Below are 14,889 nucleotides of genomic sequence, written 5' to 3' on the forward strand. Positions count from 1 at the left end.
AAATCGAGTTACAAGATTTGAGGATACAACAACGACATCAACAGACAGAGTGAGTTCAAAGAAAGCGTGTAAAATATACGTGGAGGACCGCAGGATCTTGGGCAATTGTCGGCACCGGTTTGCACGGCCCGGCTTCCTTCCCACCTCGTCTGTGGTCACTTCCCGCGTCGATTTGGCAACTGTCCCGAACGGGGCACCATCACTGTGGCTAGGAGATGTTAACTACCTCGCCTGGTGTGCAGGAGGTCGTGGGTTCGATCCCGACCCTGACGACGCCTGCTGTGTATATGGAGTTTTAGTCTCTATCTCATCATCATCACGGTGGCTAGGAGATGTTAACTACCTCGCCTGGTGTGCAGGTCGTGGGTTCCATCCCGACTCTGACGACGCCTGTGTATATGGAGTCTGCGTGTCTCTCTCTCATCATCACCACGGTGGCTAGGAGATGTTAACGACCTCGCCTGGTGCGCAGGAGGTCATGGGTTTGATCCCGACTCTGACGACGCCTGCTGTGTATATGGAGTCTGCGTGTCTCTCTCTCATCATCATCACGGTGGCTAGGAGATGTTAACCACCTCGCCTGGTGTGCAGGAGGTCGTGGGTTCGATCCCGACTCTGACGACGCCTGTGTATATGGAGTCTGCGTGTCTCTCTCTCATCATCGTCACGGTGGCTAGGAGATGTTAACTACCTCGCCTGGTATACATGAGGTCGTGGGTTCGATCCCGACTCTGACGACGCCTGTGTATATGGAGTTTGCGGTGTCTCTCTCCCCGTGGTCGCCGTGGATTTTTCTTCGGGTCCGGTTTTTCCCTCCACAATTAGAATCAATGTCCACGCATTTAGAGTATTGGGCTGCTACACATTTCCACGTGATGATGATGATAAACCACTTTGTTGGGCTGTCGTTTGTGGCCAGGTCGCTTCTGAAAAAAAGAGCTGCATTGCTCAGTGGGGCCTTACCTAGTAAAGTAAAAATAGCGGTAAAGAATCGTGTGTCTGGGCGTGGTGCTGGCCACGCAAACAGCACTTGCCCCAACAGTCTGTTAAGGCTAGATGGGGGATCTTTGTCGTCTTGCACCGTCATCGGCGCATCGTACTCACGGCTGCTCGCGGCTAACATTGGTGGCAATTATCGGAAATTATTATTGGACCACCGCTAGCTCAAACTGGGCCTTAAACAACGGACACCCGGTGCGGTGTGTACACACATCAGCACTGGGGAGACAAAGGCGGCCCGGGCGAAGCACCATCCACAACACCCGCTCGAGTGGTCACGGCCTTACCGGCCGGCAAATTGTGAGTTGCCGCGCTCGCTGACGGCACTTGCCCCGACACAGCGGGGTGGTGGTGGTGGGGGGCGTAGTGGAGGATCTTTTACATTTACCTTTGTCTCCCTGCAGGCACCTACCAGGGCCAATGGGTGAACGGGGAGCGCCACGGCTACGGGCTGCGGCAGAGCGTGCCGTACGGCATGGCGTCGGTGTACCGCGCGGCGCACCGCTCCTCCCTGCTCTCCATCCGTAGCGCCGGCGAGCAGAGCAACGGCACCGCCGAGCAACCCCAGCCCAACGGTGAACGCAGCGTCATCGCCGGCGCCACCGTCACCACCACCACCACTAATGCTGCCACCATCACGACCGCCACCGTTACTGCCGCCATCGCCACCATCACCACCACCACTCTCGAAGCCAACCATTGTCTCCGCCATTGTCATCACTGCCACCATCATCACTGTTGCAACCATCGCCACCACCACTATCGCTGCCACCACCACCGCCGCAGCCATCGCCATATCATCATCACCGCCGCCACCATCATCATCACTCTTACTGCCATCACCGCCGCCACCATCATCATCACTCTCACTGTCATCATCACCGCCAATATCACCAGCATCACCGTTATTGCATTGTCGTCACCACGGCCGTCATTGTCACGATTCAGAACTCATGGTGATGATGATGATTTTAAAAAAGGAAAAATTAACCCGTAAAAACAAAGTTTTTCACTATAATTCCTTTATATGCGTGGCGGCTAGAGTCCTCTCGTCCTCTGGCTTGAGATGGCTGCCACCTATGGGTCAGATGATTGTCTGCCACCATTAAGCAATTGGTAATTAAATATTTATTTATTTTCCCCTAAAAAGTGTAATTTTTTGGAAAAAAAAATTCACGAAAATTAATTGTCACGCACAACGAGTCTGTGTGCAAAATGTCAGCTCAATTGGATCACGGGAAGTGGATTAAAAAACGACCGAAAGATTTGCACGGTCGTAAGCAAGCAAGCAAGCACGCAAGCACGCAAGCAAGCAAGCGAACTTAATATAAAGGATTTAATGATGATGCGGAAATGACAATTGTTTAGATATGACGATGATTTAGTTATGATGATGATTGAGAAAAAATAGGTCATTGTGATGTTATTTTGCTGAAGAATGGGAGTTATCCGATAGCGTGGAGACGATGGCCCTGATGATTGTTATGATTACAGAATGATGGAAATGAATTAATCACGTGACCCCACCCAATTGCCAAGAACATAACAATATAATATCACCACCGACACCACCACCACCACCGCCAGAGACATAGCTCCCCCATATAGCTTTTAACAGACTTGGGGCAAGTGCTGTCAACGATTAGCACCTATGAAGGCCGGCACGGCACACGGGGCGGTAGTGTGGCCAGCACCGCGCCGGGCGCCTTTGTCTCCCCAGTGCCGGTGTTTTACGCACTCCGCCTCAGCTACTCATTTAAGGCTAAGTCGACCTAGTGGGGGGGGGGGGTGGGGAGGGTTGGGGGAGGGAAAGGGGAAGACCGACGATCGGTGCTGGTCCCCCGAACGGGAAAACATCGGGGACCCGTGTCCATCTGCGCTTCACGTCGCGCTAACCGCTACATCGCCCCCCCCCCCTCCGCCCTCGCAGCCGCGCCCGGAGCCCCCGGCTTGCTGACGACGCGCGCCGGCTTCGCCCTCGCGGGCCTCGCCGCGGGCGCCAACGCCAAGCCCGAGAAGGCGGCCAAGAAGCGCGGCCTGTTCCGCAGCGGCTCCCTGCTCAGCGGGCTGAAGCTGCGCAAGTCGGACTCCAAGGCGTCGCTCTCGAGCCAGCTGAGCAAGCGCAGCTCCTTCCGCAGCGAGGCCGGCGACAGCCTCGCCGAGTCGGAGGTGAGGCCCCCCACCATGCCCCCGCCCCCCCCCCCCGCGGTGGGGCGGTGGGGTTGAGCTTGGGGGGAGGGAGGGGGGGGGGCTGAAACGTTGTCGCTCGTTGGGGTTGCGCGCCGGGCGCTCGTAAATTCAGCGACTAATTATTTTACTTAGGTAAAGGCCCGCTGAGCTGCACGACGGCTCAACGGAGCGGCTTGTCGTTGCCCTGTAGCCGTGTTCACCGTTGTCGTCCAACGAGCCAACTCACGCTCTCTCCACGCACACCACACCACTCTCCACGCGTACCACACCACTCCCCACGCTCACCACACCACTCTCCACGCTCTCTCCACGCTCACCACACCACTCTCCACGCTCTCTCCACGCACACCACACCACTCTGCACGCTCTCTCCACGCTCACCACACCACTCTCCACGCTCTCTCCACGCTCACCACACCACTCTCCACGCTCTCTCCACGCTCACCACACCACTCTCCACGCTCTCTCCACGCTCACCACACCACTCTCCACGCTCTCTCCACGCTCACCACACCACTCTCCACGCTCTCTCCACGCACACCACACCACTCTCCACGCTCTCTCCACGCTCACCACACCACTCTCCACGCTCTCTCCACGCTCACCACACCACTCTCCACGCTCTCTCCACGCTCACCACACCACTCTCCACGCTCTCTCCACGCACACCACACCACTCTCCACGCTCTCTCCACGCACACCACACCACTCTCCACGCTCTCTCCACCAACCCCTCCCTCCACACACACGCCCCCTCTCCGCCACAGATGAGCTTCGGCGACGTCGGCCGTGACTCGCCCGTCGCCGGCACGACCGCGCCGACCGCCGCCGGCAGCTCGTCGGCGGCGGCGGACGAGGAGGAGGCGGCGCGCCTGGACGACGCGTCGGCCACGGAGAGCTACGCGGGGGAGTGGCGCGGCGACCGCCGCTGCGGCTTCGGCGTGGCCGAGCGCTCCGACGGGCTGCGCTACGAGGGCGAGTGGCTGGACGACGAGCGCCACGGCTACGGGCGCACCACCGCGGCCGACGGGCGCGCCGAGGAGGGCAAGTACAAGCGCGGCGCCCTGCCCACCGGCGCCGGGGCCCGCCGGCGGGCGCTCATCCCGCTGCGCGCCGGCAAGGTGCGCGGCAAGGTGGAGCGAGCCGTCGAGGGCGCCAACCGGGCCGCCGCCATCGCGCGCCAGAAGGCCGACATCGCCGCGTCCAGGTGACGGTGGGCGGGGGGGGGGGGGGGCCGTGGGGGTGCTGGGGGCGTGTGGTGGGTGGGGGGTGGCGGTTGCGGTGGGGCGGTTGCGGGCGTCGTCGTCATCGTTGTTGTTGTTGTGCTTCGCTTGGTGTTGATGAGATGTTAACTACCTCGACTGGTACGCAGGAGGTCGCGGGTTCCATTCCAACCCTGACGCCTGCTGCTGTATATTTGGAAGTTTGCGTGTCTCTCTCTCTCCCCGTTGTCGCGTGGATTTGTGTCCACTCCACATTTATAATAATCAACGTCACGCGTTTAGAGCTATACATTTCCACGTGGTAAGCCACTTCGTTGGGCTATCATTTGCGGCCAATGTGCTTCTCAAAAAGAGCTACATAGCTCAGTGGGCCTTACCTGGTAAAATAAAAATTGTTTAATTATGACGATGATGACGACGACGATGGGGATGATAATCGTCACCTCTGAATCGTCGTCGTCGTTACGACCGTCATGATTCCTCAATTGTCAGCGTCGTCGTCGTCATTCCTGAATCGTCATAATCGGCATCTTTCCTGAAGCATCGTCGCCACCTCGAAATCAGTGATTATTATGGTGACGGTGGTGGCAGTGATAGCGGTGATGCTGGTGATGATTTTGATCACCGCCATCATTGTTAATACCTTCAAAACCACCACCATGATCACCGCCATCATTGTTAATACCACCAACACCACCACCATGATCATCGCCATCATTGTTAATACCACCAACACCACCACCACGATCATCGCCATCATTGTTAATACCACCAACACCACCACCATGATCATCGCCATCATTGTTATTACCACCAACACCACCACCATGATCATCGCCATCATTGTTAATACCACCAACACCACCACCATGATCATCGCCATCATTGTTAATACCACCAACACCACCACCATGATCATCGCCATCATTGTTAATACCACCAACACCACCACCATGATCATCGCCATCATTGTTAATACCACCAACACCACCACCATGATCATCGCCATCATTGTTATTACCACCAACACCACCACCATGATCATCGCCATCATTGTTAATACCACCAACACCACCACCATGATCATCGCCATCATTGTTAATACCACCAACACCACCACCATGATCACCGCCATCATTGTTAATACCACCAACACCACCACCATGATCATCGCCATCATTGTTAATACCACCAACACCACCACCACGATCATCGCCATCATTGTTAATACCACCAACACCACCACCACGATCATCGCCATCATTGTTAATACCACCAACACCACCACCATGATCATCGCCATCATTGTTAATACCACCAACACCACCACCATGATCATCGCCATCATTGTTATTACCACCAACACCACCACCATGATCATCGCCATCATTGTTAATACCACCAACACCACCACCATGATCACCGCCATCATTGTTAATACCACCAACACCACCACCATGATCATCGCCATCATTGTTAATACCACCAACACCACCACCATGATCATCGCCATCATTGTTAATACCACCAACACCACCACCACGATCATCGCCATCATTGTTAATACCACCAACACCACCACCATGATCATCGCCATCATTGTTAATACCACCAACACCACCACCATGATCATCGCCATCATTGTTAATACCACCAACACCACCACCATGATCACCGCCATCATTGTTAATACCACCAACACCACCACCATGATCATCGCCATCATTGTTAATACCACCAACACCACCACCATGATCATCGCCATCATTGTTAATACCACCAACACCACCACCATGATCATCGCCATCATTGTTAATACCACCAACACCACCACCATGATCATCGCCATCATTGTTATTACCACCAACACCACCACCATGATCATCGCCATCATTGTTAATACCACCAACACCACCACCATGATCATCGCCATCATTGTTATTACCACCAACACCACCACCATGATCATCGCCATCATTGTTAATACCACCAACACCACCACCATGATCATCGCCATCATTGTTAATACCACCAACACCACCACCATGATCATCGCCATCATTGTTATTACCACCAACACCACCACCATGATCACCGCCATCATTGTTAATACCACCAACACCACCACCATGATCATCGCCATCATTGTTAATACCACCAACACCACCACCACGATCATCGCCATCATTGTTAATACCACCAACACCACCACCACGATCATCGCCATCATTGTTAATACCACCAACACCACCACCATGATCATCGCCATCATTGTTAATACCACCAACACCACCACCATGATCATCGCCATCATTGTTAATACCACCAACACCACCACCATGATCATCGCCATCATTGTTATTACCACCAACACCACCACCATGATCATCGCCATCATTGTTAATACCACCAACACCACCACCATGATCATCGCCATCATTGTTAATACCACCAACACCACCACCATGATCATCGCCATCATTGTTAATACCACCAACACCACCACCATGATCATCGCCATCATTGTTAATACCACCAACACCACCACCATGATCACCGCCATCATTGTTAATACCACCAACACCACCACCATGATCACCGCCATCATTGTTAATACCACCAACACCACCACCACGATCATCGCCATCATTGTTAATACCACCAACACCACCACCATGATCATCGCCATCATTGTTAATACCACCAACACCACCACCACGATCATCGCCATCATTGTTAATACCACCAACACCACCACCATGATCATCGCCATCATTGTTAATACCACCAACACCACCACCATTATCATTGTAAATCTGGTCTGGTCGGTGTGCCTGTCGCGTTTCCCCCGGTGTCTCCTCTCGGCCCAGCAGGAGTGTGGGCTGCCGGGGAAGGTGTTGATCCTCCCAGCGTGCGTTTCAGGGTCCACAAATAATCGCTGGGGACAGAGGAACTCCCCCCCCCCCCCCACCAGCTCCCATCCCCCCCAGCCCCCATCCCCCACCAGCCCCCATCCCCCCCAGCCCCCCCCCCCAGCCCCCATCCCCCCCAGCCCCCCCCCCCCGTGGGGGGTTGGGGTGGAAGGCATCGTCGGGGAATTCCGTGTCCATGGCCCCCACTCCGTGCAGAGTTTTGTTGGCGGCGTTTCCCCGGTCGGTTCGTCCGTGCCATCATGCTTGGCCCTCCCTCCCAACCCTCCTGCCCTCCCTCCCTTTGTCCGTCCATCTCTTAATTTCCCTTCCAGCCTGTCCGTCTGATTTATCGGTACATTCACCCGTTCGTCTATTAGTCCGCGTGTCCGTCCGTCCGTCCATCGGTTAATTTCTTTATCCCGCTGTCTCTGTCCACACAACCATCTATCCATCCACATGACCCTCCGTCTGGCCGTCCATCTGTTAATGCATCTATCTGTCCCTCTATTCATGAGTTTATACATCCATCTCCACCCGCCCAAACCCACGCAACCAAACTCACGCACCCAAACCCAAACACCAAACCCACCCCACCCACCCTAACCCACCCACCCAAACCCACCTCACCCAAGCCACCCACATCCACCCACGCACCCAAACCCACCCACCCAAACCCACCCACCCAAACTCACGCACTCAAACCCACCCTAACCCACCCCCCCCAACCCAGCCCCCCCCAACCCACCCCACCCAACCCGCCCACATCCACCCACGCACCCAAACCCACACACCCACCCCACCCCACCCAACCCACCCGCTTATGAACTTGCGACAAACACACTGCATCCGTTGTGCTCATTTTTGGGGCGGTGCCCGTGGGAGAATTGTCCCCATTGGCCCCCACCCCCCGCCCCCGCCCCCCACCCCCCGCCTCCCTCGGGGCTGCCCCTGGGCACCTGCCCACCGGCTGCCCACCGCCGGCTGTGGTGCTGCGACACGGCGGGGGACCCCGAGCAGAGCGCACCGAGTGTTGGCCGGGCTCGGAATCCCGGAATCCCGGCTGGGGGTGGCTGGGACAGCGGCCACAGCTGAGCCAGCCCCAACCCCCACCCCGTTCCCCCCACGTGTCCTCAACTCACATTGGAGTGTGTGGGGGGTGTGGTGGTGGTGTAGTGTGGGTGTGAGTAGTGTGTGTGGTGTAGTGTGGGTGTGAGTAGTGTGAGTGGTGTAGTGGTGTAGTGTGCGTGGTGTAGTGGTGTAGTGTGTGTGGTGTAGTGGTGTAGTGTGAGTGTGAGTAGTGTGTGGGGGGTGGTGGTGTAGTGTGGGTGTGAGTAGTGTGAGTGTGAGTAGTGTGTGTGGTGTAGTGTGTGTAGTGTGCGGGGGGTGGTGGTGGTGTGTGAGTAGTGTGTGTGGTGTAGTGGTGTAGTGTGGTGTAGTGTGAGTAGTGTGTGTGGTGTAGTGGTGTAGTGTGAGTAGTGTGTGTGGTGTGGTGGTGTAGTGTGAGTCGTGTGTGTAGTGTGGGTGTGAGTCGTGTGTGTGGTGTAAGGGTGTAGTGTGAGTGTGAGTAGTGTGTGTGGTGTAAGGGTGTAGTGTGAGTGTGAGTAGTGTGTGTGGTGTAGTGGTGTAGTGTGAGTGTGAGTGTGTGTGGTGTAGTGGTGTTGTGTGGGTGTGTGTAGTGGTGTAGTGTGTGTGGTGTAGTATGAGTAGTGTGTATGGTGTAGTGTGGGTGTGAGTAGTGTGTGTGGTGTAGTGTGTGTGGTGGAGTGGCGGTGTTAAGCGATGAATTCACCGTAGCCGTTGACACCGATCTCAGCGTGATCACGAAGTTACAGCCGCATTAACCAGATAGCAATGGGGGTGGAGTGGTGGCGCAGTGGTTAGCACACCACGACGCGAACCTGGTGAGCCGAGTTCGACTCCCGGCCCGACGCGGCTCTGCGTGTGTCGCTCCGGGACGAGCGCTCACCCCTAACGCGCTCCACGTGTTCATTGCGTGTCGGTCGCGTGTTGGTCGCGTGTCGGTCGCGTGTCGGTCGCATGTCGGTCACGTGTTCGTCGCGTGTCGGTCGCGTGTCGGTCGCATGTCGGTCGCATGTTCGTCACGTGTCGGTCGCGTGTCGGTCGCGTGTCGGTCGCATGTCGGTCACGTGTTGGTCGCGTGTCGGTCGCGTGTCCGTCACGTGTCGGTCGCGTGCCGGTCGCGTGTGGGTCACGTGGCGGTGGGGCGTTGGTGGCGTGTGCAGGGCCGGGCACGCGCGGAGCAAGGCGGAAGCCGCCGACACGGCGGGCGAGGTGGCGCAGGAGGAGGGGCGGACAGCACGCGGCATCGCCAAGGAGCTCTCGCCGTCCTTCCACCAGCCCGGTGCGCGGTGACAAAGACAAAGGTCCCCCCCCCCCTCCACACCGTAGCCTCTAACAGACCGTTGGGGCAAGTGCTGCTGCGAGCGAGCGGCGCCCACGAGGGTCCGGGGAACGGGCGCACGAGGGGCGCGGTGCGGCCAACGCCACCACCACCGCCGCCACCACCGCCACCACCGCCACCAACACCACCAATACCACCAACACTGGCACCAACACCACCAATACCACCAACACTGGCACCAACACCACCAATACCACCAACACCACCACCACTGCCACCAACACCACCAACACCGCCATCACCGCCACTAACACCACCAACACCACCAAATCCGCCACCACCAACACACCGCCACTAACACCACCAACACCAACGCCACCAACACCACCGCCACCACCGCCACCAACACCACCAAAACCGCCACCACCAACACCGCCAACATCGCCACCAACACCACCAACACCACCAACACCACCACCAACACCACCAACACCACCAACACCACCAAAACCGCCGCCACCACCACCAACACCGCCAACATCGCCACCAACACCACCAACACCACCAACGCCACCAACACCACCGCCACCAACACCACCAAAACCGCCGCCACCCCCCACCAACACCACCAACAACACCAACACCACCAACACCGCCCCTGCCCGCCCCCCCAGTGCACCCAGGTACTCGTTCGTTTAAGGCCGAGTCGACCTAGTTTAGGGGACCGGTTCGGATAATCGTCACTGGTGTTGGCCGAGACACAAAGACAAAGATCCCCCGCTTAGCCTTAACAAACCGTTGGGGCAAGTGCTGTTAGCGAACAGCAGCGCCCACGAAAGTCGATAGACGCGCACGCACACACACACGCACGCACACATGCACGCACACACGCACCCACACGCGCACACACGCACACCCGCACGCACGCACCCACACACGCACGCACACACGCACGCACGCACACACACGCACGCACACACGCACGCACACGCGTGTGCCCCGCTTGTTAATGCTGCCTTAGCGAGGATTACGAACATTAATTCCGCGTCGCGTCTCCCATCATCCAATATCTCCGAGGTCGTAATCGTCGGCGGTGGGGGCCGGTGGTGCGGTGGCGCGTTACGTAATCGCTAACGGGAATAAATAAGTCGATAATGGAGTGGGGGGGGGGGGGGCGAGGGTTTGGGGGGGGTATGAAAAGTGTCGCGACGGAGCGTGGAGAGAGCGGCCGCCGGTGATGTCCTATCGGCCGTCGAGAGGTGAGCCGAGTTGCTTTAAAAAAAAAAACTTTTATTTTTTTACTTAAAACTTTCGTGACTGCAGGAATTCATATTCTGTGGTTCTTTCAGTAAAGTCACGTAGATAGAAAAAATTATAACAATAAAGTAAAAAAAAATATCACGACGTTTCGATCGCAACACAAGCGGTCCGTCATCAGGAACGATGACGACCGCTTTATTTGAATTTTTTTATTATTTTATTGTTTTTAGTTTTTTCTCTCTACGTGACTTTACCGAAAGAACCATAGAATATTTTAACTTTTATTTTTTATTTTACCAGGCAAGGCCCCCCCCTCCCCGCTCTTTAATCCCAGAGGCGATCGCAAACGATGGCTCGGCGAATTGGCGACTCACCTCCGTCATCGTCGTCATCATCGTCTTATGGAAATGTATCGGCAGTGGACAAATGCTCTGACCGGTGCGCCAATGACGATGCTAGACAAACAACAAAGATAAAGATCCCCCATCTAGCCTTAACAGACTGTTGGGGCAAGTGCTGTAAGCGTGGCCAGTACCACGCCCAGACACACGATTCTTTACCGCTATTTTTACTTGACCAGATAAGGCCCCACCGAGGTATGCGACCTGGCCACAAACGATAGCCCATCATCACGCGGACATTTACAGCAGCCGAATATTCTAAACCAGGGGTCGGCAACCTACGGCTCCGGAGCCGCATGCGGCTCTTTGCGGGCTGCTTCTTGACGATATGTACGTATGTACAGTATGTACTCAGATGCATTGCGGCTCTTGAAATACTGAATTTTGTACCGAATTGGAAAGAAATGGCTCTTGTTATTTTGGTTGCCGACCCCTGCTCTAAACGCACGTCGTTGACTCTAAATGTGGAGGGAAAAACCGGAGGTCCCGGAGAAAAATCCACGCGACCACGGGGAGAGACAGAAAGACACGCAAACTCCAAATATACAGCAGCAGGCGTCAGCGTTGGGATCGAACCCACGACCTCCTGCACACCAGGAGAGGTAGTTAACATCTCCTACCCACCGTGATGATGACGAGAGAGAGACACGCAGACTCCATATACACAGGCGTCGTCAGAGTTGGGATCAAACCCACGACCTCCTGCACACCAGGCGAGGTAGTGAACATCCCCTAGCCACCGTGATGATGATGAGAGAGAGAGACACACAAACTCCAAATATACAGCAGCAGGCGTCAGCGTTGGGATCGAACCCACAACCTCCTGTACACCAGGCGAGGTAGTTAACATCTCCTAGCCACCGTGTTACCCACGGTGGCTTGGGTAAACGGACGCGTCGTGACTGAGAACTGATGTTGACCAGCGGATGAGACTCGGTGCTGGAACGGCAGCCAAAGGACGGAGCCGTGAGCCCGGGGAGATGCAGCGACGCGGATCGCCACGCGCTGGGGGAGGGAAGGCCTTCATCCAGCTGTGGATAGACCTTGGCCGCTGACGATGATGCTGCCGATGATGACGATTCTGCGCTGTCGTTTTCGCGCGCTCAGCACGCGATGAGCGAAGTCCTCCGTGCGGAACGCTCCCAGGGGGACGGTGCATCCCCCCCCCCCTCCCCCCCCCCGCGTCATAGAGAACGAACGGCCCACGGAAGTGGATTTCACAGAACAACATCTGAGATTCATCTTCTTGGTTCTTTCGGTAAAGTCACGTAGAAGGGAAGTAATAAAATAATAAAAATAAAACATAATAAAATTATTCTCACGACGTTTCGGCCACAACCCAAGCAGATGAAAACCAGGTCTGTCGAGGCGACAGCGTCAGACGCTGTCGCCTCGATAGACCTGGTTTTCACCTGAGGACGGCTGCTTGCGTTGTGGCCGAAACGTCGTGAGAATTATTTGATTATGTTTTATTTTTATTATTTTATTATTTCCCTTCTACGTGACTTTACCGAAAGAACCAAGAAGATGAATCCCTGCAGTCACGAAAGCTTTAAATCGAAATTTAACATCTGAGATATCTTCAAGGCGGGGCGGGGGTGGGGGCGTGGTTCGGGGGCACGCGAGGCACTTTCCCACGCGGCGTGAGGCACGTCCGTCGCGCCGCGGCGAAAGCTGAACTTAATTATTTATTTGCTCGCTAAACTTTCTGGAATGTTTTTTTGCCGAATTAGGGCGCAAAGTCAAATTTAGCGGAGTGAGGTCTTACTCTTAGGTTTTTTCGGTAAAGTCACGTAGGTAAAACATTAAAATTAATCAAAGTAAAATAAAATAAAAATTCACGACGTCTCGGAGGCAACACAAGCTTCCGTCTTCAGGTGGAACCGTCACAGCCACGACAGCTGTATCAAGTGAGAGAAATTCCAAGAAAGCCGTCCTTGTATATATACTGGTTGAGGGTGGGAATTTCATTTACTTGATACAGCTGTCGTGGCTGTGACGGTTCCACCTGAAGACGGAAGCTTGTGTTGCCTCCGAAACGTCGTGAATTTTTATTTTATTTTACTTTGATTAATTTTAATGTTTTACCTACGTGACTTTACCCAAAAAACCTACGAGTATGAATCCTTGCAGTCACGAAAGCTTCAAATCTAGAATTAAGGAGTGAGGTCTTGTTTTCTTCCCCGTGCAGTCATCAGAGCGCCGGATTAAGAGCGTCAACTCCGACTGGACGCCTGTGAAAAAAAGCTTCACAGCTCATCGGATTTTGTGCTGCCCAGTGAGAGATTTGTTCATTCCGATTCTGAACTCGCCACGTTTGAGAATCCGGTTCAAGCCCCGGCGCTGAAGAGCTCGGGTTGGGAGCCAGGATCCCGGCGGTGTTGGCTCGGAGCCGCCCGTCAAAACCTTGAATCGAAACGTCACCCACATACCACACACACCACATACACCACATACATCACATACACAACACACACCACACATACCACACATACCATCACAATCTACACCACACACACCACATACACTACACACACCACATACACCACACGCACCACATACACCACACATACCATACACACCACACACACCACATACACCACATTCCCCACACATACCACACACACCACATACACCACACACACCACACATACCGTCACAATCTACACCACACACACCACATACACTACACATACCACACACACTACACACACCACATCCCCCACACATACCACACACACCACACACACCACACACACCACACATACCATCACAATCTACACCACATACACCACACACACCATACACACCACACATACCACATACACCACATACACCACACGCACCACACGCACCACACACACCACATACACCACACATACCACATACACCACATACACCACACGCTCCACACGCACCACACGCACCACACACTCCACACGCACCACACGCACCACACGCACCGTCACAATCTACACCACACACACCATGCACCACCCACATACCATCACAATCTACACCACACATACCATCACAATCTACACCACACACACCACACACACCATGCACCAAACACACCATGCACTACACACAACGCGCACCACACACCGCACACACTGCCACAATCCACCCACCACACACACGATGATATCCACACATCAAACACATCGCCATCGCACTCTTCACTTCACACGCACAACATGACATTTTCACATCACAAAGACAAAGATTCACCGTGTAGCCTTCACATACTTTTGGGGCAAGTGCTGTTAGCGAGCAGCACCTCTGAAGGCCGGCACGGCACTCTACGGGGTGGGTGATCAGCACCACACCCGACCGCCTTTGTCTCCCTAGTGGTAATGTAATTTTACACACCGCACCAGGTACTCATTTGAAGCCGAGTCGACCTAGGGGAGGCCCAGGACCGGTTCAGATAATCGTCACCGGTGTTGGTTGTCGTGAGCGGGAATCGAACCCGGGTCGCCCGGTTCGTAGCGCCGCGTGCTAACCGCTACCACTCCCGCTCCCCACATCGCCCACAC

At 55.0% G+C, this 14,889-nt stretch overlaps 1 protein-coding gene across 1 annotated transcript in view; it reads left to right on the top strand.

Moving 5' to 3' along the window:
• Positions 1-14,889, top strand: part of LOC144735122 (uncharacterized) — a 35,493-nt gene that overhangs the window by 8,492 nt on the left and 12,112 nt on the right. The window contains exons 2-5 of the mRNA XM_078617538.1: positions 1,404-1,574; positions 2,930-3,168; positions 3,957-4,396; positions 9,568-9,686. Coding sequence (XP_078473664.1) covers positions 1,404-1,574; positions 2,930-3,168; positions 3,957-4,396; positions 9,568-9,686 — 969 coding nt within the window. The remainder of the gene's footprint in view (positions 1-1,403; positions 1,575-2,929; positions 3,169-3,956; positions 4,397-9,567; positions 9,687-14,889) is intronic.

Source organism: Lampetra planeri, chromosome 54, assembly GCF_965212315.1.
Source record: "Lampetra planeri chromosome 54, kcLamPlan1.2.h2, whole genome shotgun sequence".
NCBI lineage: Eukaryota > Metazoa > Chordata > Hyperoartia > Petromyzontiformes > Petromyzontidae > Lampetra > Lampetra planeri.